Here is a 24,582-nt window from a genome sequence, read left to right as displayed (position 1 = left end):
CAAGCCATCCATCCACTTCAGTGACAAACCAACAAGCCTTATTGCACATTTTGTCATCCTAGTGCATCATTTCCACCCTCCCCCTTTTGTGCTTCAGTTATATCATCGCTTGAACAGGTAGCCCTTGATAAATATTTGGCCTGGGCTGGAGACTTCATCGCTGTTTATTTCAATCCGGACAAACTTGGAATAGAAACAGTAAATTGACGTCAAATGCCTTTGGAAATGGATGGTTTTGGCCTGGGCTGAATGGGACTGAAAGTGAAATGGATGTCAGCTTTCTTTAGGTATGAGTAACTAATCAGCATTTCCTTTTTACATACTACTTCTGTGCAAAAGTCATCTTCCGTTTCCTTAAAAAAAAAGAGGAACATCCTTCTAATATCTCTCCCTCGGTGATCTATTTCATTCCCACGTCTTAATAAAGCTTTGTTGGAATCATGAATCTTTCAACAGATCCCACAACATGTAGAGTTGTGAAATGATGCATAAGGTATAAAAAAAGGAGGGTGTGTTAGAATAGTGTAGACTCCAGATATTACAATTGTTGTAACTGGGCTGTGATTCTATAGAAGGGCTCAGCCTTGATCACTTCCGGAAGACATTAATTGACTGTCTTTGTTGGCTTCTATTGATGCATTGATTGTGTTAGTGTTGGTGATCGTTCTCCAAATATTTCTCCAGAATGATCTGTCTTCAATGTAACCTTTTAGATCTGCTAATGATGATCTCTTTGCTTCTTTTTGTCTCTTCCTCTTTTTCCATTGACTTTTCCAACAATGATTAACTGGAAACTGTATCTCCGCATAATACATCAAAAATATTATATTGCCTTGATCATTAGCGTTTCCTGTGAGAATTACAGAAGATTTCTTCTGTGACCAAAGTTCAATTGCTCATTCTATCTAGCACCAAAGTTCAATTGCTCATTCTACCTCATTTCTTCAAAGTGCAGCTTTCACATCCATACAATCTAACAGGAAAAAAAAACGTTGCCTGAACCATTCTGAACTTCACTGGTATAGATGTAGCACAGCAGTTAAGTAACATTCCCGGAATATTCAACTTGCATTAAAAAATGCTAACCTGCAGTGTGGTTTTTGACTGATGGATCCTTTACTATTGATTGGTTTGAGTATGTGTGTATTTCCAAAATGTGTTATTACACAATGAACAAACAATATTGGAAGATCTGTGTTGTGGTTGGATGACCCAAAAGTAGTATCTGTCATCTCTTATTTCCCTCCATCCCACACTTCTGGTCGCAGTGGGATTTGATCACTCGATCTTGGATCTGGGATGGGGACTCTTTAGAAGACCACACATCTCTTATTTCTTCATATAGGAATCCAACTCTGCTTCATTTGGTAGCAGAACCCAAAACATCTGCCTCAAAGTTCAGCTGTGGTAACTTCATTGTGCACCTTTCTTCTTCTCCTTCTCCATCTTCTCCTCCTCCTCCTCTTCTTCCTCCGCCTCCTTTTCTTCCTTCTTCCTTCTTCTTCCTTCTGTTTCCTCCTCCTCCTGTTCTTCTTCTTCTCCTTCTCTTCCTTCTCCTCCTTTTCATCTTCCTCCTTCTCCTTCTTCTTTCTTCTTGTTCCTTCTCCTCCTCCTCCTCCTCCCTAACATTATTCCGCTATGGCAGGATTAACTTTTCTGTAATGTTTCTGATTGCAGGAAACCAGAAAAAGGCTTGCGTGAACTTGTTCAGAAAAGTTGTGGAAGTTCTTTTGAAACTCATTTGTCATCCTCAGTGTTGAAAGACTCATTTTCCCTCTAGACGTACATTTGTGGCTCATCTGTGAGAAGTGAGAATGACAGATGATCTCAAATCCTCATCCATCTTGACCTGGTATGTTGGAGTACCTTATTGTTGTTTGAGTTCCCTTCCTCATAATCACATCCATCTCTGCCCTGTCTTCAATTTGTTCTTTTTTTTTTCTGGATGTCAGGCATCTTCAGATAAAAAGTATTTAATCAAGTCTTATTTGAGTCTGGTTTAGTCAAGTCTAGTTTAAGGCAAAATGGGGCATCAGAGAAAGCTGTCCAAGGGCAGGGATGTGGAAGTATGGTTTTCCATGTTCCTCCTCAACAAGCCAACACCCATTATACATGCGATACCTAGGTTTAGATCTCACTTTATCAAAAGCAATCCCAACGCAACTTTGAAGACACAAGCACAATGAACCTAAAAGGGGAGAAATGCCCAACACTCATAGTTATGGCGGGGATCATCAGAGTTCTCTATTGCACAAAACTTTCTGAACATATGACATTTTTTTCAGCATCCTCTCAAAACAGGAAGAGGTAGATTTGATTGATTCTGCAGGGGGAAATCATTCCATCATTTTGAGTTATTATTAGCAAAGACAAACCAGGGCTGCATTTGTAATGATAGGTGTGAATGACCTTGGGGGAACAGGTGAAAGACCATAAGCTAAGCAATGGTCAGGCAAGCAATAGCTAAGTTCACAGAAGGAATAGAGGCAGGCCAAATCTCCTCCAATGCATCCAGTTTCTTGCACTGTAAAAGTGGGGGAGGAGGGCGAAAAATATACTTTCAGACTTGCAAGATTCTGTTGAGGTAAACTTACAAGAAAGTTAGAGCAAGTAATGCTGTGTGTGCTGCTTACCTGGACTACCTCATAAGGTTGCAAACCTGAAAGTGCATCTCTTTGCGCCCCCCCTGCTTTTATGGCCCCAAAACTGAGGGATGGTCCCTTCTAAGATGTTTAGCAAGACCCTGTTCCTGCTGCTGCCTGTTGTCTGGAGGGAGTGTGGTTTTGTGTGCTGCCTGCATCCCGTAGATGGGGCTTGTTTGTGCGTCCATTTCTGGCATGACGTGGACCAATACCAGTCCACAGATGGGGTTGGGCACCCCCAGTGTAGAATATTCATGGAATGAGCCTAAAGATGACAGGATGCTGCTATGATTGGCTTTGCAGTATCCGTGGTTCTTCTCATACTTACCACGATCTTGGACCTTTGGGAGACATGTTTGGCCCCAACCTTCTTGCATTTGGCAAGCAGGTAAAGTCAGATCTGGCCTGTCCCACACTCTTTCAGCCTGTCAGTCTTCGAAGTAGACCTGACTAGGAAATTAGGCAGGCAGGTCAATTATTGTTTATTATAAAGGTAAAGTAACAGTCTTTTGTTTATGAGAACCAGGGAGTGCCTTGTCCGAGATGTTTTCTTTGATTACAGTTCTGCACTGGGACTGGGGTTCTTTTATCTGTTGTTTTGGTAGCCGTTTTTCCTCCTATCCCTCCAGGCTATTCCCTTTGCACAATACAGGCTCTTGAAAGGGTAGCTATCACAGAAATTTCAGCTATTGCTCTTGGGTTATTGCTTCTTACTGCTAATTGAATGTTTGTCTGTGTTTGTTGGTCTCTACCCAGACTGTACTAGGATTAAGGCAGGCTTTAAACATTAAACAAATCAATAATTCAAATGAAGACAATCTTGCCCATGCTCCTTTTTATGTCCTTCTGGATAGTGACACTGGTTGTGTTCAAAATTTTATATCAAGTGACTGTGAGATTTAATATTACAATTCCTAATTACATGGGGCATCAGCAAAGGAATGTATGTTCTCCAAATTACCTTAAACATGGAAGGCGTGCGTAGCAGAACTCCAAGGGCAGAGCATATTGCATGGGATTGAGCGTTCAGCTTCGTTATAGCATATTAATGTTTAAAAACAAGAGGATTAACAGTGCTCCGTAGCACCTTAAAAGTTTCAGCTTCTCCATGAAAACGAAACAGCCAAAATAGCAATAGCAACAAGACTTATATACTGCTTTATATGCTTTAGAGCCCTAAGAGGTTTTACGGTCTCAGCATCTTGCACCCAACAATCTGGGTCCTCATTTGACCGACCTCAGAAGGATGGAAGGCTGAGTCAACCTTGAGCCCATCAGGATAGAACTCCTGGCAGTAAGCAGACCGTCAAGCCCAAAATTGACGTATGTGTACCCATTTTAGTTAGGCAATATTCTTTTTCTTACTTTCTCTGTGGCAGTCATTGGGGAAGGGTTTCGGGCTTGCCGCATACCTAAGGGGGGAGGAGTGGAGATAAAGAGTTGTTTTGGCTAGGTGATCTTTCTTCCCGTGGGAAACAAGCTGTCCATGCTTCGATCCCTTGAGGTGGAGATTTATGACATCAAGCAACACTGAATTACTTCTATTGGAGAAGGTGACTTTTGAGGGTTGTTTCTAACTTGTAATATTGTGGGGTAATTCCGAGTTGGGTCAGATCCGGAATTACCATGGACTTTGCCAATTTGATGCTTTCCAAAATAAAAGAAATCTTTTTTTGAAGATGGACTTTGTACTTTTCTTTTTAAATGGATTTCATCACTTGGAAACCTGACACAGAATCACCCTGCAAATATTGCATCCTACCATTGCACCAGCACGACTCTTAATAAATAAAAGGAAACAAGGTAAAAATTGAATAATAAGTCCCAAGCAAGTTTATTTGGCTCCAGCTACTCTGCAAATGCAAGCAAGCCATTATTTTCCATTTTTCCACCCATAATATGGAAGTAATAATACCAGGCTCCACAAAATTGTTCCCAACCATTGCAAGATGCATGAAAAGTTGGGTAGGCCTCTTGATGCATCTTTTGTATCGGTCAGAATCATTCCTCCATCTGATTCCAATCTAAACATGGCTGGCTCTGGCTTGAGTTACATCTGAATAAGGCTCACCTGCCTAGGACAACAATAAAGCAATAAAAATCATCAGAGGATGTAGGACAGGGGTGTAGGACAGGTAGAGCTTGTGGGTGGAGTCAAGAGAGGAATCAGCCCAGAATCATTATGTTCCCACAAGCGGTCCAGGTCCAGCCTCTTTTGAATTCCATCGACTCTTATCTTCTTTTAATGGTCTCATAATCCCTTGCGGGATGGAGTCTGGGCAACGGAATGAAACTGAGTGTTTACTAGCTGGATGCCATTCCTGTTGCCAATGCGGAGTCTTTTTTCAGCAGATACATCCGTTAACTCTTATCTAGCACCAATTTAATGCTGACTGCAAGTTGACGACTCTGTGTATAGGCATGACCAATAAATCACCTTAACTAGAACTTAATGTGTGGTCCTGACTCTTTGCGCTTGACAAGGGGGTCAGTAAGAGTTGCTGGCAAAGTAACCCAACATCAGCAGCTTGACTTCTGGAAAACAGGTGGTTTACAGCTGGCGGTGCCCACCCTGGAAGTCATTTTGTGAGAACACTTATCAAAATGAAGGTTGACTCCCCTGGTATAAAGTGCTGAAAGGTCTCTTTGGACAACACTTCCAAGTGGGGGATAAGATCTCGGAAACACATCTTGACATACTTACAGAGGCCTGGAGTTGAGAACCGGCCCCAATACTTTCAACCATTTCAGCCATTTGATTCATGACAGGTGCTGTGGCCCGCTGGTGGCCAGAAAATAGTGAGGTTGGGAAGGAACCTGGGCCATTCCTGGAGGCTGAGGAAGGCTCGGATGAGGGCTCTGCATCAGAGGCAGAGGTGGGGCCAGGGCAGGCTGGCAGTCATTAGCTGCCTTCAGGCTCAGACAGCATTGAGGAGGAGGAGCTTCTGGAACCTGTTCCCAGCTTGCGCATGAGCAGAGTTGCCAAAAGGAAGGCACAATTAAGAACTCAGGCTCGACATGGGAGGTGGATGATGAAGGGCCACTCCCATCAGGATTAAAAGAGAAGCAAAAGGGGAGGTGGCTTTTGCAGGAAAAAACTTGCTCGTTCCTTCATTCCAGCCTTGTAAGGATTTGTCTGTATAACCCAGCCCTTCCCTGTCAGCAATGAGTATGGAACTATTTACTGGGCAGCATTCCAGGATCGATAAAGGTCTGAGCTAAATTAGTATATCTTCGCAAGACTGTTTGCCAAGCTGTTCGCTGACTGTGAATGAAACAAATTCACATTAATGTAATAAAAGAGGGTTTTTACCGGGGCTCAGAGTTGACTTAGTGCTTTTTGGGGAAGCCTAGGAGAGAACAACAGGTATAATAGCCTCAGATGGTGTTCAAAGATGACAATGGTTCTAAGTGAATAAAAAAATCAACAAGACCATAGATCTCCAGGGTCAGGTAATACATTACATTATATTGATTTGTCAAGACAGCAATACATATTTCATCCTAGTGGACCCATGAGAATCAAGTGCACGGTTTTCCACCGCAGGTACCCCAATCCAAAAAGTAGTGTGTGCAAAACAGTTAAGGATCAACCATTCATAGGATAAAGTCCTTCTGCCAACATAAAGCATGACTTGAACACCCGGTTCTAAAGACCCTCTTCTAATTGCTATGGAAGAAGAAGGTGCCTAGACAGAACACTGAGACACTTTTAGACTCTACCAGACGTTTTCTTGAACTCATCAATATGTCTTTCACTGGGCATGGTTCCTGCCTGTAGCTTCTCCCACCAACGCCATCAACATCAACCTCCACTTGAGTAAGGTGAAGCAAAGCCAAGGTCCCAGAGCTCTTTCTTGGTGCAAATTGAGAGGGGAGCCTTGGTTTCTCCTTTTCTTTCTATCAGAGGAATGAAATTCCATCAAGATCTCTCTTGTTCTAAAATTATTTCTAAGCAGAAAAAGGAAGGAAGGAAGGCAGGAGGGAGGGAGGGAGAGAGAGAGAGAGAGAGCAAGAGAGAGAGAGAGAGAGAGCAAGAGAGAGAGAGAGAAGAGAAAGAAAGAAAGAAAGAAAGAAAGAAAGAAAGAAAGAAAGAAAGAAAGAAAGAAAGAAAGAAAGAAAGAAAGAAAGAAAGAAAGAAAGAAAGTCAGTCCAAGAGAAGAGCCAGCTGACTCCTTCAGCACTTTGGCTTGGCCGGCAAATGATCTAACCTGGTCAACACATTCTTCATGACCCCATGCCTATTCCCTTGGGTTGCCTAGGAAAGGTGACAAGGCCCTTCGACACCTCAAGCCCAGACACCTAGCTCTAGATTTCATAGGTGGGGAGGTGTGCTTCTTGTTTTGTCTCCAGGTCCCGGGAAATTCGCGCTAGGATTGGCCGGGAGGAACCCAGCCCCCGAAGGCCTTCTCCAAGTATTTCGCCATGGCCAAGGTCAAGTGGTCATTATGAGGTCCTGCCACCACCTGGATCCCTAATGGGAGTCCATCCTTGCTCAAGCCAAGAGGACACTGCGTCACTGGTAAGCCCAGAATGTTGAAGATGGCTGAAAAGAAAAAGAAAAAAAGACAACAGAGAGGTCAAAGGTAGGGAAGGCTTTTCTGTAAAACCAGAATAAAGCACTTAAAGAGGAATCTTTTGGAGCAATTGCAGCTTCCAAAGGGATTCCAAAAAGATTCTCTGGGATTATGACATCAGGTAAAAGGTAAAGGTTCCCTTGCATATACGTGCTAGTCGTTTCCAGCTCTAGGGGGCGGTGCTCATCTCCATTACAAAGCCATCTCTGCATTGGATGCAAGACCCCCGTCCGAGCTCTCCCCACACTCCTGGACTGGCCCATGTTCCTCCCCACAGACTCTACTGCCATGTCCGCAGGCTGCCAGCGGATCACAACAAAGAGTAAAGGGAAAGGTTCTCCTCGCACATCTGTGCTAGTGGTTTCTGGCTCTAGGGGGCGCTGCTCATCTCTGTTACAAAGCCGAAGAGCCAGCCCTGTCCAAAGATTAGAGATGGGATTGATAGGAGGCTGTGTTAAAATACCCCCCTTATAACCCCATCGGTTGCTAGATTCTAACTAGGAAGATAGTTAACCCTTAAAAGCAGCCACTTCCTTTCGCAAGGTTCTGCACAGCCTTTAAAACAAGCAGCTGCTTCGATAAGCCAACTTCTCAAAGCGGTATCCTTTAAGCTCAGCAGAAGCTCGAAGCAGGACCCAGCTGCTTCTATGAGCAACAGAGAGATGCTTATGAAAACCCTTCTTCCACATGTCTGGAGCAACCACGACTCCCACACCCTTGTCCGTTCAGGTATGACTACGTCAAAATGTCTACTGCAGCAAACGTTCCTTGCTTCTGCCAATCATTTACACTCAATTTCCCAATGGTAGCACGTTGAGACTTCAATGCCTTCAGAGCAAGAAACTGTCAACTGCAGCATCCACAAATAGCGTCGCATCAATCGCAGCAATTCAAACAAGGACGGGAGCTTCTTACCTGTATAGGCAAAATTGAAGGGCATGCCCAGAGGCGCGTGATGCTTGGGAGCTACTACAGGGTGTGAAGGGTATAACAAGACACCGTTTTCTCCTAATAATTCCACCACCTCGGCCTGAAGGCTCTGTGCCATGCTGGCTAGCTTGGCGTTTGCCTTGGAATTGTATTTCGTCACCTTCTCTGTTATTCCTAAGGCTGGGGGAAAAAAACAGGTTGGGATAGAAGTCCAATGCACAACAAAAAGAGATTCGTTCCACATGTTTAAATAGATTGTGCTACGCCATGCATTGTGGGTGTTAGATACGTGGCTTTCTTGATTTTGGGGGAGGTGCAGGTCCCCCTGGGAATTTCACCAGACCAGGGGTCTCCAACCTTGTCAACTTTAAAACTTGTGGACTTCAACTCCTCTCCATAGCTGGCTGAGGAATTCCAGGAGCTGAAGTTCACAAGTCTTAAAAGTTCTTAATGTTAGAGACCCCTGCACTAGACAGATGAGTAGAGTCCCATGATGTAGAGGAGGGGTCTTCAAACTTCAAACTTGACAGCTTTAAGACTTGTGGACTTCAACTCCCAGAATTCCTCCTCCAGTCATGTTAGCTCAGGAAATCCTGGGAGTTGAAGTCCACAAGTCTTAAAAGTTCTCAATGTTAGAGACCCCGCACCAGACAGATGAGTAGAATCCCATGACGTAGAATCATAGAATTCTAGGCTTAGAAGGGATGTTGGAAGTCTTCTCCTCTAATCAACATCCTACCTAGGGCAAATCCTTAGAGTTTAAAAAATAGAAGCGGCAAAGTACCAATATTAAGAACTGCCCCAGGTCTTGAGTTCTTACCAATGGCTGGAAACGTGTGAGAAGAGAGCCTCATCATCCATTTCACCAGTTCCCATGATGGCCATACTGGTTTTCCATGGTCTCCAAGCAAATCAGTGAAGGTTTGATTTTCCTATGTACAACATGGACAAAGAAGCACAGATGGAGAGATCTCCGGGACATTTCCTTCTTCTGGCTCATCTCTTCATTCTTAGTATTATTTTTATGGAAAAGGGCAGCTGTGGCTGACTTTGCAGAGAACAATTAACTAAAAAATTGCAGAAACCAATCAACAATACCAGAGGTTTAGTATTTTGTGCTTTCCATGCTGAAGCCCATTCTCAGAAAACTCCTCTCTACTGGAATTGTATGCTTTGGCTCTTCAGTGCATAGTACTTATGTGGTGTCTGGCTGGTTGACTGGAGTGTTGATGGCTGGTAATTGGCTGTCTTTTCTTTGTGCTGCCGAGCCTTTGGCTCCTAAGTACCTCATAAGCCCGCGATGGCAAACCTATGGCACGCGTGCCAGAGGTGGCAGGCAGAGCCATTTGTACGGGCACGCGATCCCCAGCCAAACTTACCTGCACTGAGCATCTGTGCACTTCTCCGCTGATTTTCAGCCCGTTTGAGGCCGTTTTTGCCCTCCCGGAGGCTCGAGAAAAGCCTCTGCAGCCTCAGGAGGCCAAAAAACGGGCCTTCTGGAAAGACCGGAAGTGCCGAAACTGGCCCATTTTGAGCCTCCCGAAGCCCCTGAGGCTTCCCTTGAGCCTCTAGGAGGGCAAAAACGACCTCCCCCGAGGTCCTCCGGAGACTGAAAATGGACACCCCCGGTATTTCTGGAAGGCCCATTTTTTTGGCCTCCCGAGGCTGCAGAGGCTTCCCTCGAGCCTCCGCGAGGGTGAAAACAGCCTCAAATGGGCCAAAAATCAGCTGGGAGGCATGCGCATGTGCAGTGCAGGTAAGGGGGCGGGGCAGGGTTGTTGCGCATGCATGTAAAGGGGGGGCAGTGCGCACTGCATTGTGGGTAACGGCACGCGCCGTTTTTGGCACACCACCACAAAATGGTTCGCCATCACTGTCTTAGGCTGATGATAAATCAGCACTCCTTTTTTTAAATACATTTTTTATTTTATTTTATATAAACAATCCATCTTTCATCTAAACGGTGTGTCATCTGAGTACAAAGATCTTGTGCAATAACATTACAATTAATACATATTCCTTACTATCATATCATTTACTCTATTCTTACTTCATACACATGATATATCTAATTATATACACATGATGCATCTAATTATAACAACAATTCTTAGCATATTTAATTTCTTATTCTCATGTTTACTATTTTTCGCTAGTCTTCTTAGATTTTTCTAATTTCCATTTTTATTCTCCGGCCATTGATAAAATGATTCCCATACCATATAATATTCATTTTGTTCCTTTTCTTTCATTCCGAGTGTTAACCTATTCCTTTCTGCACATTCTAATATTTTCCTGATTACATTCTCATTGGGATCTTTTCATTTTTCCAATTTTGTGCAAATACAATTCTAGCTGCAGTCAATACATGAATGATTAAGGATAGCTCTTCCTTACTATGTATTTCGGGTATAAACCCCAACAGAAATATTTCTGGTTTTAAATCAATATGTTGCTGTATCGTCTTTTCCAACCATGTTTTTGTATTTTTGTCCAATATCTTTTAGCTTCTATGCATGACCGCCACTTATGGTAATATGATCCAGGTGTCTGATAACTTTCCCAGAGCCTTGGTGGCGCAGTGGTTAGAGTGCAGTACTGCAAGCTACTCCTACTGCAATTTGGCAGATTGAATCCTACCAGGCTCAAGGATGACTCAGTCTTCCATCCTTCCGAGGTGGGTAAAATGAGGACCCAGATTGTTGGGGGCAAGAGGCTGACTCTGTAAATCGTTTTGAGAAGGCCGTAAAACACTATAAAGCGGTATATAAGTCTAAGTGCTATTGCTATTTAGCAATTAGCACTCCTTTTGACTGATAAGAGGCCCCTTTCCCAGGCTTCAATCGTTTCCCTGGCTATTTTTCTACCTGCTCGGCCAACAATCTCATGTTCTTGCAATCTGGTAGTTAGCTCCCTCCCTCCCTGTCCTACATAGTCACATGGGCAATCCATGCATACCAGATCTTCTCTTGGAGGGCCCAAGGTTGGATGCCCCTGTTTTAGAGGATCTTTCACTTGGGGGTTACTCTTAAGGGGTCTGTGCTCCTCCTATGCTCCACCTATAACTTTGTCCTGGGGGAGGGGCAGTCACTCAGGCAAGCTGGGGGAAGACATTTTGGAAAGACCTTTGCAAAGATTTGCCTTCGACATACCTGATTATTACTGCTCTTGGAAGACATCATAGCTGACCAGATCTGGAAGGAATATTTCATTTTGCGGATGGCCACGTTCTTCACCTCAATCCCCAGGTCCGCCTCTAAGTGTGCCACCACCTTTAGGGTAGCAAAGAGAAAGAGAAAGGGAAAAGAGCCATCAGCTTCCGTCTGAACCTTTTATGGTCGTACGTTGAGGACTTCCTGTACAATGACTTTCCAGCTGTCAACCTAGCTGTCAACCCAGAATTTTGATCCTATGATCATGGGGATGCTGGAAAGGTTGTAAGCATGAAAAAAGGTCATAAGTCGCATTTTTCAGTGCAGTTGTGAGAAGAATAGAATAGAATAGAATAGAATAGAATAGAATAGAATAGAATAGAATAGAATAGAATAGAATAGAATAGAATAGAATAGAAATTTATTACGGTCTTAGACCAGCAATAGACATCACTATTTACAATATAGGGGATAAAAACATCCCTGTTAAGAAAATACATGTTCTCAAACAGTTAGGGTCACTCCCTGGTTTATACAAGTATGTGTGTAAATATCATTTTCCAAAGATAGTTCTATCTCCAAAAATTGGCACAAATTGACAGCTATAATTCTGCAACCAATTTTTTTCCTGTAGACACTTGTGACTTAAACAGTCACGAAATGAACTGGAATAGAGTAGAGTAGAGTAGAGTAGAGTAGAGCAGAGCAGAGTAGAGTAGAGTAGAATAGAATAGAATAGAATAGAATAGAATAGAATAGAATAGAATAGAATAGAATAGAATAGAATAGAATAGAATAGAATAGAATAGAATAGAATAGCTTTATTGCCCAAGTGTGATTGGACATACAAGGAATTTGTCTTGGTGTAAATACTCTCAGTATACATAAAAGAAAAGATACATTCGTTAAGAATCAAGAATCATAACATACACTTAGTGATATTCATAGGGTGCAATCAGCAATCAAATCATACTAGGAAACAGTCAATATAAATCGTAAAGATACAAGCGACAAAGTTACAGTCCTACAATCACAAGTGGGAGGGGATGGGTGATAAGGAGTGATGAGAAGATTAACAGTTATAGTAGTGCAGACTTTGTAATAGTTCAACAGTGTTGAGAGAATTTGTAAGTTGAGGACTAACTGTATTTAAGCTGCTATCTCAGTGATGACGAACCTTTTCGGCACTGAATGTGCCCAAACTAGAACACAAAGTGCGTGCGTGCCGGAGTGCTGGAAACTGAAGACCAGCTGGCCGGTGCACATGCACATGCCAGTCAGCTGGTCTTCACGCATGCCAGAAACCTGAAGGCTAGCTGACCTGCATGCATGCCTACGGAGAGGGTTCGGCGTGCCACCTCTGCATGCCACAGGTTCGCCGTCGTGGTGCTATCTGATTTCTGCAACGGCACTCAAGCTTTGAAGCAACCCAAAACAATGTCTTCTTACTTTCCGATGAGCTTGGAGAATCTCTTTAGCGACTGGTAAGAGGAAAATGGAGCCTCCGTCATGTTCCATGGAATAGAACTTTATATTCTGCAAAGATACTGGGTCATCCAGCTTCAGTCTGAAGAAGGAATAAGATGGAAAAGGCAGCCATGAAGAACAATGGAACCTTATCATGCTTTAGAAGAAGACGCAATTGAAATCGATACATGGGATTTGGTTTAGTCCAGCTCCTTGGTAATACCATCTACTAGATGTTCTGAAACCTGTTGGGTCATCCTTTGAGAAGAAGGTAGTATAGCTTGAGGTGACCACATTTAGCATTAAAGTTTAGGCTGACCATGTGCATGGACAGTCCCATGATCCTCTAAGAAGAGAGTTCTGACCAAGGCTTCAGAGGCCGTAATTAATCATACGCTTAGTCCAAACAACTCTGTTTTTATTTCAATGCTGGGAATTATGTTCATTCCCAGCCTGTAATGAGTCCCAAACAATCTCTCAAGATAAACACCCACCTTTTTCTCCTTTGAATTGCTGCCAACTAGAGTGCCAAATTAACTGTTAAAAAAAACCAACTGAAGTACAAAGTCCACACAGAACTTCAAGGTTTACTCTGAACAGAACGAACGACTTTGCTTCCTGCAAAGGTTTCTCTACCTTTGCCTGCAACCATCATGAATACATGTCTGTGACCAAGCACATGAACGTTGATCACATGATCATTGGTGATAGATCACTTTTCTTGTTGTAACTTCGAACAGTTGCTAAATAAATGGTTGTTAAGCTGAGGACTGCCTCTACTACAAATCAACCAAAGCCACCTACTTGGAAATGTTTGGTCCAGCCATGACTCTCAGCAGGAGTTCCATGTCTTCCGCGTAGCGACACATAGGTCCAGTGCACAGGAAGTTTGTACGATTCCCCACCGCATCAGGAAACTGACCGTCATTGGGCACCACACCTACAAAAACCCACAGAAGCAGAGTTCAGTCCTGCACAACAAGCCACCTTTCTCCTAGTCTGGCATTCACAGTTGCTTCCTTTCCTAGGTTGTCTTCCACTAACAATGGCTTGTTTAGCAACCATTTTCTGAGTAACAACTTAACAGCTGCCTTGCTTAACAACAAAAATTAGGATGGTTGAGCCACAGTTGCACAGTGGTTAGAGTGTAGTACTGCAGGCTATTTCTGCTGACTGCCAGGTGCATGCAATTTGGCAGTTCGAATCCCACCAGGCTCAAGGTTGACTCAGCCTTCCATCCTTCCAAGGTCAGAAAAATGAGGAGCCAAATTGTTGGGGGCAAGAGGCTGACTCTGTAAACTGCTTAGAGAGGGTTGTAAAGCACTGTGAAGTGATATACAAGTCTAAATGCTCTTGCCTATCTAAGCTGTGGTGGCACAGTGGTTAGAATGCAGTATTGCAGGGTAATTCTGCTGACTGCTAGCAGTTCAATCCTCACTGGCTCAAGGTTAATTCAGCCTTCCATCCCTCCACGGTGACTAAAATGAGGACCCAGATTGTTGGGGGCAAGAGGCTGACTCTGTAAACCACTTAGAGAGGGCTGTAAAGCATTGTGAAGTGATATATAAGTCTAAGTGCTATTGCTCAATTGAGGTTTGTAAGTTGAGGACTACCTGTATATTTAGTGAGATGTAATATATAAAATGTAATCATCATCATTTACCAGAGAGGATGCAATTAAAACCATGCATCATATTGATTAGTAAAGCAAAGAAGCAAAAAATGCCCGTGTTATTTTAATATAGCATTAGCTCAACCCTTTAACACTTGATTAATTCTAGACCAAGAGAGAGACGTCTTGCTTCGTCTCATTTTTACAATATAAAGGCATTTCAAAATATGGATAAAGAATTTTTTTAAAAAAAAAAAAAAACTACAGACATTAGGGATGTAAATTTCTTTTCACCTCTTCCCCCACCGCCATCTACATAGGATCATTCCTTTTGTTAATAATAATTTTAATTATTTAATTATTAATATTAATTTTTTAAAAAATTAATAAATAATAACATTCTTAAATGTCATGTTTCAGAGTATAAGTGTGCAATAGTTCTGATTCAAACCAAATGCCTTTTGAGTTGAGTTCATAGCATCTGCTGCAACACCTTAAATGAAATGCAATTGTTTAATCAACGAATCATTAATTAATAATGAATTAAAAGGTGCAACGCCATGCTTTTGTTATTTTTATTTTTATTTTAAATTACCGGGACTTCCTCTTTCTCCTTCTTGTTTGCTATACAAATAAGCATAAAAGGCACATGTTAACCATGTGAAACTTCCTCACAAATCATTCTCATGCTTATTCCAGCAACATTTTTGTCCACACCACTTGGATTTAAGGGACGGATAGAATAACAATTTCATACATCATTTCTTTGTCTGTTTCTAAACCTCAGAGCTATTTTTCTGCAGACTTTCCCTGAATGATTTTGAACTCTCACAAGAATTGCTATTCGCATGTCGCAAGTTCACTGCAGTGTGTCCTTTTTCACACTGTTGTTGTTTTCACAGTGAAAAAGCAACACGTTTTCCCAAACTGCCAAATTAATCTTTTTCCCCAACCATTGGCCTTTGTTGTTTCTCTGTACTGTATCTTTTTACTTCTTTCAGTGCTTTCTTCCTCCATTGCAACTCCTCAGATCAAATGCCATTGTGCAATCTTTGGAAAAGACACAGTGGTGGATAAGTATATACGTATGAGCCAGCAGTGTGCTACAGCTGCCTAAAAAGCCAGTGCAGTCTTTAGGCTGCATCAAAAGAAGGATTAAGCGTTAAGATGATGAGAAGTGATGGTACCACTCCACACTGCACTAGTGAGGTCACACTTTGAATACTGCATCCAATTCTGGTTGCCATGATACAAAAAAGATAAAAAGGTAAAGTTTCCCATTGCACACATGTGCTAGTCGTTTCCGGCTCTAGAGGGCGCTGCTCATCTCCGTTACAAAGCCAAAGAGAGCCAGCGCCGTCCGAAGACGTCTCCGTGGTCAAGTGGCCGGCATGACTAAATGCTGAAGGCGCACATAACGCTGTTCCCTTCCCGCCAAAGAGTCCCTATTTTTCTACTTGCATTTTTTAACGTGGTTTCGAACTGCTAGGTTGGCAGAAGCTGGGACGAATAACAGGAACTTACTCCGTTACACAGCGCTAGGGATTCGAACAGCTGACCTTTCTGATCGACAAGCTCAGCGTCTTAGCCCCTGAGCACCGCGTCCCTAAAATAAAAGATACTCGGGTCTTAAAAACGGTGCAGAGAAGAGCAACAAAAATTAGAAGGGACCTGGTGGCTAAACTGTACAATGACCAATCGTACCAATAGATACGTTTAGCCTAATGAAGAGAAGGCCGAGGGATGACATAGGATAGCCATCTTCCAATACTTGAAGAACTATCATAGAGAAGCTATGACTCCAAAGCACTTGAGGGCAGGAGAGGAAGTAACAAGTGGATGCTTTTTAAAGAGAGATACAATCTAAGTAAGGAGAAATTATCTGACATCAGGAACAATTAATCAATGGAACAATTTGCCTCCCAGGGTTGCGAATGTTCCATCACTGGACGTTTTCAAGAAAAGATTGCATAACCATTAATTCAGGATAACAGAAGGACCCCTGTCCTGTTTTGGGCAGGGGGTTGGAGTAGATGATATCTAGGGTTCCTTCCAACCCTATGATTCCTGTCTATTTTAAGGAGTCCCAGACAGGGGCCATATTCATGCCTTTACCAGTCTCTCTTCAAACATTAAGCACTGCAGAGCCTTACATGACATTTTTGTTATTATTTTTTTCCTTCAATATATTTTTATACTGCCAAGTCTTCTAGGATTCACAGTTATTTAAAATGTATATGAAAACATGTTTTTTCTTTTTCTTTTGTTATTTGACATCATATCTATAAAGTGTTTTTAGGATAGATTTGGTATGATTATATGATTTGTTATAGAATAAACTACCTAAATTATAGCTATCTCATGAAGTATGAATGAATAAAATCATAGTCAAATGATTTTTTAATAGTGATACGAGGATATATAAGTTTGGATTGATAATACGAGTTATTATGTAATGTAACTGTAATTGAGACTACGAAATGAATGCACAAAACTGATGAACCAACCGACACACTGCTTGTATATATGTATGGAAGAGAGCTGATGTTTTTATGTTTTGTTTGTTTTTTTAAAAAAAAACCAATAAAATTGTTTTAAAAAAAATGTATATGAAAACACCCAAATGGTATTTTTTTTAAAAAAAAAATCATTACAATTCCAATCTCTTCTAAACAAACAATTTGATTGTCTTGTGACTGTTTAAAGAAAGGGAAGTCAAAAAAATTCTCCCCTCTATGGCCAACGATCAGTTGTAAGCCAATCAACTTTCAGTTCACCGCAGGAATAATCAGACTGAAGGAATAATCAGACAGAAGGGGAGAAGCATGATTCAATTAGGTAAAGTCAAGGCTCCCCTCGCACCTATGTGCTAGTTGTTTCTGGCTCTAGGGGGCAGTGCTGATCTCCGTTACAAAGCCGAAGAGCCAGCGCTGTCCGAAGACGTCTCCGTGGTCCTGTGGCTGGCATGGACTGAACTAATGTTAGTAATGTTATTAATGTAAAAATATTATTAATTCAAACTTTTTTCTTAGTTTCTTTTTCTCTCCCTTCTTTAATTTATTTTAATCCTTGTAATGTATGCATTGTTTCTTCATTATACAATCTCTGATGCTTTTTTTTATGAGAGCGGGTATGTTATCGTCACATTTTTTAAAGTGAGAAAAACGTTGCTGGCTCTTGTAGAAGACAACACTGGCTGTTCTTTTGAAGGACAGCTGAAGCTCAGATTCTTTGGCCACCTAATGAGAAGAGAGAACTCACTGGAGAAGGCCCTGATGTTGGGAAAGATGGAAGGCCAAAGGAGAAAGAAACGACAGAGGATGAGATGGTTAGATAGTGTCACTGATGCAGTGGACATAATTTGGGCCAACTCTGGGAGGCAATGGAGCACAGGAGGGCCTGGTGTGCTATAGTCCATCGGGTTTCGGAGTTGGACATGACTTAGCAACTGAACAAGAGCCATGAGGGCGCAGTGGTTAGAATGCAGTATTGCAGGCAAACTCTGCCCACAGCCAGGAGTTCGATCCTAACCGGCTCACTATTGACTCAACCTTCTATCCTCTTCCAAGGTCGGTAAAATGAGGACCCATGTTGTCGGAGGCAAGAGGCTGACTCTGTAAATCGCTTAGAGAGGGCTGTAAAGCACTGTGAAGCAGTATATAAGTCTAAGTGCTCTTGCTATTAGGAGCCCTGGTGGCACAGTGGTTAGAATGCAATATTGCAGGCAAACTCTGCCCACTGCCAGCAGTTTGATCCTGACTGGCTCAAGGTAGACTCAAGTCTTCCATCATTCTGAGAGCGATAAAATGACCCAGATTGTTGAGGGCAAGATCACTCTGCTAAACAACTAACTCCCATAACACCATCAAACTATTTAGTAAGACTGTATTACTATTCTTCTTCTCACCCTTCCTATTACCTATCTCCTCCAACTTGTAACTATAACCGTGTTGCTTGTATCTTTACAATTTATATTGTTTTATTTGTTCCTTAGTATGATTTGATTGCTTACCTATGACTATCACTAAGTGTTGTATCTTCTGATTCTTAATTAATGTATTTTATTTTTTCTTTCATATACACCGAGAGCATATGCACCAAAGACGAATTCCTTGTGTGTCCAATCACACTTGGCCAATAAAGAATTCTATTCTATTATATACTATTTGTAAATGGGTCAGAGAATCCTGTAGAGCACTATGGAGTGATATATAAGTCTAAATGCTACTGCTCATCACAAACTTGTCATTAGAACTACTTTTAGGGAGGAATAACTAGTCCAGTGGTGACTAACCTTTTGGGGCTCCTGTGCCATAAATTGTGCGCGCGCTTGCACGCTCACGCTTATGTGCCAGCACCCAGAAGGCAATGCGCGCTCCCCCATATGCCCCTTACGCATGCGCGTGCAATCCCCACCCTCCCATCCCCTGCCGCCCCCTTATCTGCACTGCGCCTCACATCTGTTTTTCAGCCGGTTTGAGGCCTTTTTCAGCCTCCCAGGAGCTCGAGGAAGGCTTCTGCAGGCCGAAAACTAGCCCCGTTTTGTCACTTCCGGTATTGTCGGAAAAACAGGAAGTGATGAAACGGGGCTAGTTTTCGGCCTGCAAAACCTGCAGAAGCCTTCCTCAAGCCTCTGGGAGGCCGAAAAAGGCCTCAAACCTGCCGAAAATCAGCTGTGAGGAGCGCACATGGGCAGTGCGATAAGTTTGCCTGCAGCTTGCGTGCCAGCAACAAATGGTTCGCCATCACGGAACTAGTCAATACCTGTGGTGGGCTTGTGTCCAAAGATCCCATTGAAGAAGGCGGGCATACGGATGCTGCCCCCGATGTCTGAGCCGATACCAACCAAAGAACCAGCAGCTGCTAGGATGCAACCTTCACCTCCTGCGTGAAAACAAACACCAGATTGGCACTCTAAATAAAGACCAGTCAGAGTATGATACAAGTCTGCCACATCTGTTCTGGAAAGAGCAGTTATACTACTCTGGCATTGACAACAACTTCAGAGCCTATGTTAATTTTTTGATTTATCTGCAAAAATATGCATATCCAGGGCCACAGCTGAGTTATAAGCAGGTTTTAAGTGCACCTGGCTGATAAAAAATATTTAGGTCAGTGTTTCTGTTTTATATACACCCACACCCACACCCACAGCCCCCCCACACGCACACACAAAATTTCATTAAAGGAATTTCTAAAAGGATAAAAACAATATATTGGGAAACAACAATAAGTAAGTGAAAAAAGGAGGGGAGGGGAAGGGAAGGGAGGAAGGAACGGTGGAAGGGAAGAGAAGGTGGATAGTATGATAAAGGAAAGGAAGGGCAGGTTACAAATATTTTATTAAAAGCAGTGGCAAGTATATTTATGTTATCCTCTCTGTAAGATTACCACATAAATTTTCTACTTCCCGTTGTTTACTCTTTCTAATCATCAAACCCATCAGCAAAAAGTCGATAAAGGGTTTCCCAATTTAATAAATGTAGTTAATGTCCTTCCCTCAATCAAACAAAACCTTTAGGCCAATGTTTCTCAAACACGATGTGAGAACCCAAAGTCTCAGCCAAAACAAGAGACACTGTGAACAAGCCCAGGATCTATTAACTTTTGTGCAAAAGACAGCATTTAAGTCATCTTCTGGGCAGAGGCACCAAGGCAATTAAACGGACGATTTTACATATTTTTATACACATCAAAACCAACCACCTCCCACCTTCTCTGCTGCCCCATTGGCTAAAATGGTTGAAATTAATATCGGATGATTCTAAGATGACTTTTAAAATTATGCCTGGGTTCACAATCTCGCCATAGTGACATGCTTAACAATTTATCATTTACTTATCATTTGTCCAGCAGTTGCTACATCCTGCTCTGTTTAACACTAACCGGCTTCTCTTCTCAGTCGGCATCACAACTATCCTCAAATAGATTCCTGCTTAAACTTCTGCTAAATGGATTTAATCTCGTCAGCATTTCTGTCTGTGTTAATGTTTCACCGGTTTTTTTTTAAAGGATATATAGAAGAGAAACGTATAGAAGAGAAATACGTTGATCCTTTTACATTTTTCTTTTACAGGAATATTTTTTTTTCTTGTTTACTTTTCACACGTGGCAACTTTTAAGCTATGTGGACTTCCATTCTCAGAATCCATGGCCAGCTGGGGAATTCTAGAAGCTGAAGTCCAACATCTTCAAAGCTGCCAAGTTGGAGAAACCCTGAGTTAGATGGGATAGGGAGAAGCTCTCTTGCCCCATCCACTTAACTGAGTGGGCTCCTGCCATGACTTGTTTTAGCAGGGCAGCTTACCAAATAAACTCCAATGGTGGGTTTCCATAACCCACACTGACAAAACAAATCTGATGATAGTTTAGCATGCTGTGTGAGCCGGGGCTTTCTCAAAATCAGCTCAAGAAGAAACCCTGGGTTTTCTAGCAACTTCAAACTTAATAAGTGTTTTTTTTTCCCAGTGAGACCAGTCTATCAGGGCAATCTAGTCTACCCCGCTATGGGATGAAACATACCGCTTCCGCTTTCGCCTTTCAAGGTAATGGCTCTTCCCTCAAGAGGATAAAAGCCAGGTTTGGAAAAGCGTTCTTTGCAGACAGCAAAGAAGCTCTGAAGTTCAACTGGGGGACATCTTAGTTTGTGTTTGGAGAATATTGTAAAATAGTTCTTATCTCTGGGTTTTTGGCAGCCTTGACAAACAACTTGGCAGGGCTCTTTCTTGTCGGAGCTAATTCGTGGAAAGCAGCCTTCAGAACAGAATTTGATCTTAAACCTTAAAAGGTGGGGGCTGCTGCCTTTGTCTGCGTTTGCTCTTTGGGAGCCTGGTTGGGTCAGAACACCACTGTTCGACTCTGCCGCCGTCTCCGCAGGCTGCCGGCAGACCACAACATGGGGTGACCCATGATCTACTAACCTGAGCTGCCTCCTACAATGCAGTCAAGGTTGTAGGGGTTGTTGGATCGGCCGTAGACAAGGTTGCTTGATTCAAACCACATGCACAGCTCGCTGCAGTTGGTCACTCCCAGGGGAATCGCGCCAGCTTTCTTCAACCGGGATACCACAACAGCGTCCGTGGTGGAGATCAAGTTGCGGCGGTTAACCAATCCAGAGGAATTGGGCATCCCTACCAAGATCCAGAAACAAAGAGTGGAAAGACGTCAGAGTTTCACCTTATCCGAGAATCCACAGGTAAGGAAAGGTGGAAAAAGTACGAACAAGAGGGTTTGTCAGCGTTCCAACTATGAGATTCCAACGTCTCAGTTAAAACAACAGGCAGGAGACACTGCGAACAAGTCCAGGATTTATTGACTTTTGTGCAAAAGATGATGCTTAGTTCTCTTCTGGGCAGAGGCACCAAGGCAATTAAACAGACAATTTTACATATTTTTATACACATCAAGATTCACTACCTCCTACCTTCTCTGCTGCCCCATTGGCTAAAATTGCTGAAATTAGTATCGGATGATTCCAGAATGATTTTTAAAATTATGCACCGCACCAACACTGCACTATACAGTAGAATTCAACAGAGCTACCGTCCTGGGATAGAAACTTTTTTTCAGCCTATTTGTCCTTGTTTTTATTATCCTGTACCATCTGTCAGATGGTAATAGTTCAAAAAAAGGGCTCCCAGGATGAGATGGATCTTTGAGGATGTTTTGAACTTTCTTAAGGCAGTGGGAGCTATAAAACTCTTCCAAAGAGGGGAGAGGGCAACCAATGATCTTCTGGGCAATGACATTAACCCTTTGGAGCGCTGTCCTATCTGCCATTGGCAAAACCAGACAACGGATCCATTTCGGCACTTCTGGAAGGCCCAGTTTTTCGGCCTAGCAAGGCTGCAGAGGCTTCCCTCGAGCCTCCAGGAGAGCGAAAACGGCCTCAAATGGGCCGAAAATCAGCTGGGAGGTGCACGCACACGCAGTGCAGGAAAATTTGGCCAAGGTCCCTTCCAGCTTCTATTCTATTCTATGAATTTGGATGCTGTACAATCATCTAAAATATGAAACTCCTCCCCAAAATTAAGCAAAAACACAAAACAAGCAAGACATTAGAAAAGGTGCATTAAAAAGGAAAATACAAATGCAACAATGTATTAATCAGTATTCAACTAGGGCGAAATACTAGATGTATATGTGCTGTGGTGGCGGTGGTTTTTCTTTTTAACGTACTTCTGAGTCGCTTTTTTTAAAATGTCGTTTTCCTGTAGATAAAAATCTTGCAGACTAGAGCATTTAACTGCAAAATTATTAGATGTATCCTGTGAACTGCTTTTTCTGCATACCCCAAATTCCAAACGTTGTTGTCTCTTTGCTCCCTGGGAAAGTCACACACACACACACACACACACACACACACACCCTGCAAACCCGAACTACATTCTATCACACCTTAGGTTGAAGACTGAAGTCGAAAAACAGTGGAAAGAAACAACCCCAAATCCAGCTACTCACCATATAACGCAAAGGCTTCTTTGACAGTGACAGGAATGCCCAGCAAGGGGAATTTTTTCTGGAGTGATTCTTCATCATCCTGGCCCTCAGACAGCAGCTGATCAACAACCTGAGCCTCCTGCAAGGCAGCCTCAAACCTGAGCAGATGGGTGAGGAAAGAGCAGGGAGGTAAAAAAAAACAGAGATCTCTAGCTGGTGTTTTAGGGGACTGGAGGCTAAAACAGATAAAGAACATTTGCGGGAATTGGGTACATCTAGTTCAAAGAAAAGAAGGCCACACTTGGAATTCTGCATCCAGTTTTGGTCGCCACGATGGAAAAAAAAGATGTTGAGACTCTTGAACAGGGCTCTTTATCTATTCTAGCTCTTTCTCTATTCCAGTAGTCTTCAAACTTGACAGCTTTAAGACTTGTGGACTTCAACTCCCAGAATTCCTCCTCCAGTCATGTTAGCTCAGGAATTCTGGGAGTTGAAGTCCACCAGTCTTAAATTGCCAAGTTTGAAGACTGTCTGACTGTCTGTCTGTCTGTCTGTCTGTCTGTCTGTCTGTCTATCTATCTATCTATCTATCTATCTATCTATCTATCATCTATCATCTATCTATCTAATCTATCCTCCCTCGCTCTCTCCCTCTCTCTCTGCCCACCTTCTATCTAACTCTCTTATCTATTCTACCTCTTTTTCTCTATTCGTGGTCTTCAAACTTGACAGCTTTAAGATTTGTGGACTTCAACTCCCAGAATTCTACCTCCAGTCATGTTAGCTCAGGAATTCTGGGAGTTGCAAGTCCACAAGCCTTAAACTTGCCAAGTTGAAGACCCTTGCTCTAGAAACAGTGCAGAGAAGAGCAACCAAGAGGATTATTGAGGCTAAAACATACAAAAGTCTGAATGACCACAAGATGACAGCTAAGTAGTTAAATCCTTCCCCATCTCCCTTAATCAACGGTGGAATTCTGCAACCCAGATATGGAAATCCTACTTCTGTCTATAAACAAGGTTGCCGAAAATAGGTCAAGTGCGTGAGAAATTGATGGGAAGTTATTCAAAAGGAGGACGATTTTGATTGTGAGATGCTTCAGATCAAAATTGTTGAGCAGGCTGTTCTTATCTTGGAAACACCCAACGGGAGCCTTCCTCCTCCCCTTGTCCAGTAAGCAGCTCCTATCTTCTTATCTTGAATTCAGCATTGTACAAGGTCAGTGAAATGGTGAGAAAGGGCTTGGAAGGAGAAAAAGTTGCAAAAAAAATTACTTTTGCTATGCCTGTGTAGCAAATCCTTAGAAAGGGGATGCTTGGAAGAAGAATTCTCAAGGCACAGCCCCCAATAGAGGAAAAAAAACAGTAAGAATTTGAAACAGGGAAGTTTCCTCCAACAACCCATACCTGTCTGCTCTTTCCTCCCCAAATAATAGCCCAGAACCTGTTGGACAGATAGTCAAAGTTTTTCCAGCTTACCTGTCTTTAACAATAGCATTGATGAGTGGGTTCACCTGCCTGTTCCTCTCAATGTATGCTTCAAGAAGATCGACGCACTTCAACTGCAAGGGAGGAGAACAAATTTTAAATACATAAATTATTTCCTGACTGGGTTTTACAGCAAACACCTATCATTGGCAACAGGAAGCTAGGGTTTGGTCTCTAAAGAAGACACTTCCTAGTTCTCCCCAATCTACATCTACACTTCAGCACCCTGGAAAGAAGATGGAATGCAAAGTTAAGAAGGCTATAGACCTGGTGGAA

The 24,582-nt window shown here is 42.5% G+C and overlaps 1 protein-coding gene across 2 annotated transcripts in view; it reads right to left on the bottom strand.

The window, feature by feature from the left end:
- FAAH2 (fatty acid amide hydrolase 2) overlaps positions 1–24,582 on the bottom strand; it is a 37,478-nt gene that overhangs the window by 6,335 nt on the left and 6,561 nt on the right. The window contains exons 2-11 of one of the 2 annotated variants that reach the window (XM_087941022.1): positions 24,298–24,380; positions 22,841–22,977; positions 21,301–21,510; positions 19,145–19,264; positions 13,573–13,708; positions 12,751–12,868; positions 11,302–11,421; positions 8,970–9,081; positions 8,135–8,329; positions 4,453–7,188 (exon numbers count right to left, since the gene is read on the bottom strand). In XM_087941022.1, the coding sequence (XP_087797148.1) occupies positions 7,013–7,188; positions 8,135–8,329; positions 8,970–9,081; positions 11,302–11,421; positions 12,751–12,868; positions 13,573–13,708; positions 19,145–19,264; positions 21,301–21,510; positions 22,841–22,977; positions 24,298–24,380 (1,407 nt within the window). In that variant the 3' untranslated portion in view covers positions 4,453–7,012. Of the gene's footprint in view, positions 1–4,452; positions 7,189–8,134; positions 8,330–8,969; positions 9,082–11,301; positions 11,422–12,750; positions 12,869–13,572; positions 13,709–19,144; positions 19,265–21,300; positions 21,511–22,840; positions 22,978–24,297; positions 24,381–24,582 lie in introns of those variants that run through there. The other variant, XM_087941021.1, reaches the window with a different exon arrangement.

This window comes from Pseudonaja textilis, chromosome 12, assembly GCF_049901715.1.
Source record: "Pseudonaja textilis isolate UNSWEBS1 chromosome 12, rPseTex1.2, whole genome shotgun sequence".
In the NCBI taxonomy this organism is placed as follows: Eukaryota; Metazoa; Chordata; class Lepidosauria; order Squamata; family Elapidae; genus Pseudonaja; species Pseudonaja textilis.
The sequence above is the reverse complement of the archived record's forward strand: the minus strand, read 5'-3'. Positions and strand labels throughout refer to the sequence as shown.